This window comes from Ostrinia furnacalis, unplaced genomic scaffold (genome assembly GCF_004193835.3).
Source record: "Ostrinia furnacalis isolate ACB-3 unplaced genomic scaffold, ASM419383v2 OfSCF0195, whole genome shotgun sequence".
NCBI classification, from domain to species: domain Eukaryota; kingdom Metazoa; phylum Arthropoda; class Insecta; order Lepidoptera; family Crambidae; genus Ostrinia; species Ostrinia furnacalis.
Window position 1 is genome coordinate 468,743 of NW_021130434.1, and position 4,230 is coordinate 472,972.

A 4,230-nucleotide genomic window follows, 5' to 3' on the forward strand; every position below is an offset into this window, starting at 1 on the left:
GCAGCGGGCGCCCAGGCGGGCAGCGAATACCAGTCCTTAACTAAAGTGTTACCGAAATGCTTAGTGCGAGCTAGTGTCATGTCTACAATGTCTACGCCGCGCTGACCTGCGTTCCCCGGTGGCTGGTGGAGCTGGTGGAATTAAATTTTATACCTAATATAATATCTTTGCACACATTCTCCGAAGTGTAACCTGTAGAAAACCGATAGAGATGCTACTTTAGGCTGGCGGTGGACAAGTTCTTTGTGCGAAGCTTCAACACATGCACCACCTAACTTAGACCGTAACTTTAACGATAACGTTTGTCAAAGTAAGATGGTGCAACCCAGCCTTAATTATTATATAGAAACACCCAGACTAAAAAATATTGAGCGGGTATCGAACCCGCGACCTCTGCCGTAATATTCAAGTACAAGTTATTGGTTGACATTTCAGACCCACCATACCCCTGCTCTGACACTGCAGGGGCCCTGCAGTGTTTGAAAAATGATGTTCATGGTCAGGTCTATTTATTTTATTTATTTGTTCGTAATGTTTAAAGTATTTCTGTGACTTAAGTGTGTAAGGACAGCATTTTGCGGTAAACATCTCTAAAATGTCTTGTTTATCAGAATGATATCTCCCAACTGGTAATTATTTTGTGACCATCTTTTATCTCATAGCTCTGATATTTATAACTTAATAGGTGATTTCCACTCCGATAAACCTTCGTTCTATTCCTTTTTGGCAGCTTTTTATTTCTAGCTAGCTCATCTTGGGAATCGAACCCAAATCAACAATCATCGGGCGCATATACCTCTAGGTAGTAGATGTATATGTATGTGACAAGAATGCTTGCTTGAACTTTTTGTAGGTACCTATTTGCGTTTTATTTGTGCGTTATTGTTGCTTACTTTGAAATAATTGTATAACATCATTCCAATTTCTCATGATACTCATATTTCTCCAGAAGTTGTAAGTCCGATCCGCAAACCTGATGTCATTACAATAAAATAGAGTGATTATTCATTGAAGTAAGAAGTACCCTTCTATGATCTGAGGGTTCAAGAGACATTCCTAACATACATAGCCTTTTGATTTTGGAAATACATACGAGAAATACCGAGCTAATAAGTTTTTATTACTCTGCAAGGATGTTTACTTTTTCTTTTATGTTACGAACAATTTTCATTAGGTTGGTTCCAAATTTCCACGCAAATATATTAGAAGCAGGCTTTCATGGCCTGCTGTCGCGGGACATCCAGTAGATGTAACGTTGGCTACAAGACAGATATAAGCACACGAGCTCGTTTTTTCAGTAGGTTCTCTCCCTATTTTCAAGAAATTTTTAAAATGAACCCAACTCAACATCCCAAAGTATTTTCAACAATGCGTGCCCAATGTATTAACTGTGTTGGTTATAATAGAATTAAATACAAACGCCCTTTTTGTAACAAAATATGTTGAAAAATCTGGATAAAATGAATTTATTAAAAAACTGTGGAAANTGTTAAACTAAATTGGTGGAAGAATTAGCGTCTGTCACACAGTTTAAATGTAACTAGTATAGCGTTAATGATCCCTATCTTAATACAGCTCCTATTGTTAAATGTACTTTTTCTCGTTAAGATACCATGAGCATTGTTAAAGACACAATATAGTTATTTATTTATTTATTTTATTTATTTCTTTATTTATTAATTGACGAAATATTTGAACGGGTTTAAGCAATGATTTAAAATAAATACATATAACAAACATGTAAAATTTGTCTTTTTTATTTCACAATAAAGGTCTTGAAATTAATTTTAAATTGTTTCCATTAACCACATACATAATTAAATGTAATAAGTCTAGCTTGTTTACAATTACCCCTAAGTGACTGCTTTGTGTCCAATTACCCAGATATTTTCTTTGCCAAATCGAAGGAGCAACACAAAGAGTTTTAAATTACCCCCTTGATAAGGAATTAGATTGATTTCTCTTTATTTAGATTTATATTAAGTGTCCATCAAAATTAGGTGAATACTATATAAGCTGTATCTCTTACAGATACTGAATTACATGTTTCCAACTGCCCCAATATTCATAATTTGTAAAAATATTGATGCGTAATTGTAAACAGCGATTTAGAGATCATTTATTTACTTATCAATTTAATAACCATATATTATATTAAATTATAGATTACACGCCCAACTATAGTAATACATATAATTTTATTATATTATTTATAAATAAAAAAAATAAATTATAAAAGTTAAATTATGGTACCATAAAAAATTAAGAGTTTACAATTACCCTGGTTGACCCTATTATTTTTCATTTGACAGCATACAATTCGTTGCAATGACAATTACAGTTACACTCAATAATTATTGATAACACAATGAAAATGAATCAGATCTAGAGTATAAATTTATAATTCCGATCAATTGCAGTAATAAACTTAAAATATTTAATACTCTTAAAATGTTGGAGGTAGCGTTGTTATGATGTGTGATCTGCGTTCTAACCACCAGGATACATTATTTTATTCCGTATTATCGTTTAAAAATACTTTTTTTTAAATAAATAGTTTGTTGTGCAAATTGATAATAAAAACAATCCTGATTTTTTTGCTACAAAATATGTTGAAAAATCTGGATAAAATGAATTTATTAAAAAAGTGTGGAAACTAGTAGCAATACCTGGCACGAGTGACGCCACAGTCTACGTCGCGTTTGCGTCATCATACCGTGAACAGCGCTCAAACGGGGAGGACGTGGGATGACAGTGTGCAGTGTGTAATTAGAAGCATCATTATATTTTTTCAAATGTTTCTAATATCGAAATTATAAAGTACAAAGTTATTAGGTTAGGTAAGTTTTGCGCGTGTTGAGAGGCCACTTGAGGCGGATTTTATCCAGTTTGTTTCCATGCGGTATCTATGAGTGTTTTCTGATACTAATCTGTGCTTTTATTTTTCAGGTTCCTCGTAGAGGCGCCGCCATCATGGCGTCGGACGAACAATTTTCATTATGTTGGAACAATTTCCACGCAAACATGTCAGCAGGCTTTCATGGCCTGCTGTCGCGTGGAGATCTAGTAGATGTAACGTTGGCTGCCGAAGGCAGGTTATTACAAGCACACAAGCTCGTTTTATCAGTATGTTCTCCCTATTTTCAAGAAATGTTCAAAATGAACCCAACTCAACATCCCATAGGTATGTATTTTCAACAGTGTGATATTTGTTTACTGTGTTGATATTCCTATGATATGACTAATGTGCATTTTATTTGTTTCAGTATTTTTAAAAGATGTTAGTCATTCTGCATTAAGAGACTTATTACAATTTATGTATCAAGGTGAAGTTAATGTTAAGCAAGAAGAATTAGCGTCGTTTATTAGTACCGCGGAACAACTTCAAGTGAAAGGTTTAACCGGAAATCAAAATGAAGAGAATAGTTCCACGCCATCCAAACCAAAGCCGACGTCGAGGCCAGGCCCGAGGTCGTCACAACAAAGGCAATCTGTTATGACTAAGTTAGAGACTGATTTAGATTCTAAGCCCTCATCAACTCCAGTAGCAATTAAGCGACCAAATAGGCCATCAATAGCATCAAATAATTCGTCATCTTCACAAAGTGGACCTGCGAAACGGAAATGTGTAGACCCATTAGAAGCCGGACCCTCTGGATCAGCTAAAGAAGAATTTGTAACGATACCGGACGAAGATGAAAACAACGCAGTGGCACCAAAAATGGAACCCGAATTTGTCAATGAAAGCATGTGGGATGACGACGAAGAGGGTGCAAATAACGATGACACTACTTTCGGCGAAGATGACTCTAATATGGAAATGACTGGTACGTATCTCATGCCGCAGTCGCAAAATCATCCACTTTCACCGAGGCATGGGTGAAACTAATTATTTTTTTATTTTCAGGCTTTGATGGTTCTGCAACTGGTGATGGCAATTTAACGGGGAGCGGCGAAGGAGGCGCTGTAGGTGATGCACAAGGTAGGTTTACTTATCTTTTATCAAGGACTATTTTATCAAATTGTTGATAAAATGGTTCTCTCGTGTAATTTACATGATCAGATTCTAAGATGATTGTTTATTTAATTTTAATTTAGCCTGATCATGTAAGTTATTAGATGTAGAATGAAATTTGTAAGTTAGCTTTTGTAGTTGTAGAATTAGATATTGATTTAGTAACCGTTGTAAGAGCTGTATAGCTCCAACCCAGGTAAAATCGTGTAAAGGTA

General features: G+C 35.1%; 1 protein-coding gene across 1 annotated transcript; it reads left to right on the forward strand.

Annotated features, from left to right (window-relative positions):
* Positions 1 to 2,692: 2,692 nt before the first annotated feature.
* Positions 2,693 to 4,228, forward strand: LOC114354766 (modifier of mdg4-like). Its single transcript, XM_028307319.1, has 4 exons — positions 2,693 to 2,840; positions 2,950 to 3,184; positions 3,267 to 3,827; positions 3,908 to 4,228. Exons 2-4 carry the CDS (start codon positions 2,974 to 2,976, stop codon positions 4,027 to 4,029), a joined length of 894 nt encoding a protein of 297 aa, XP_028163120.1. The 5' UTR covers positions 2,693 to 2,840; positions 2,950 to 2,973; the 3' UTR covers positions 4,030 to 4,228.
* The last annotated feature ends 2 nt before the right edge of the window (positions 4,229 to 4,230 follow it).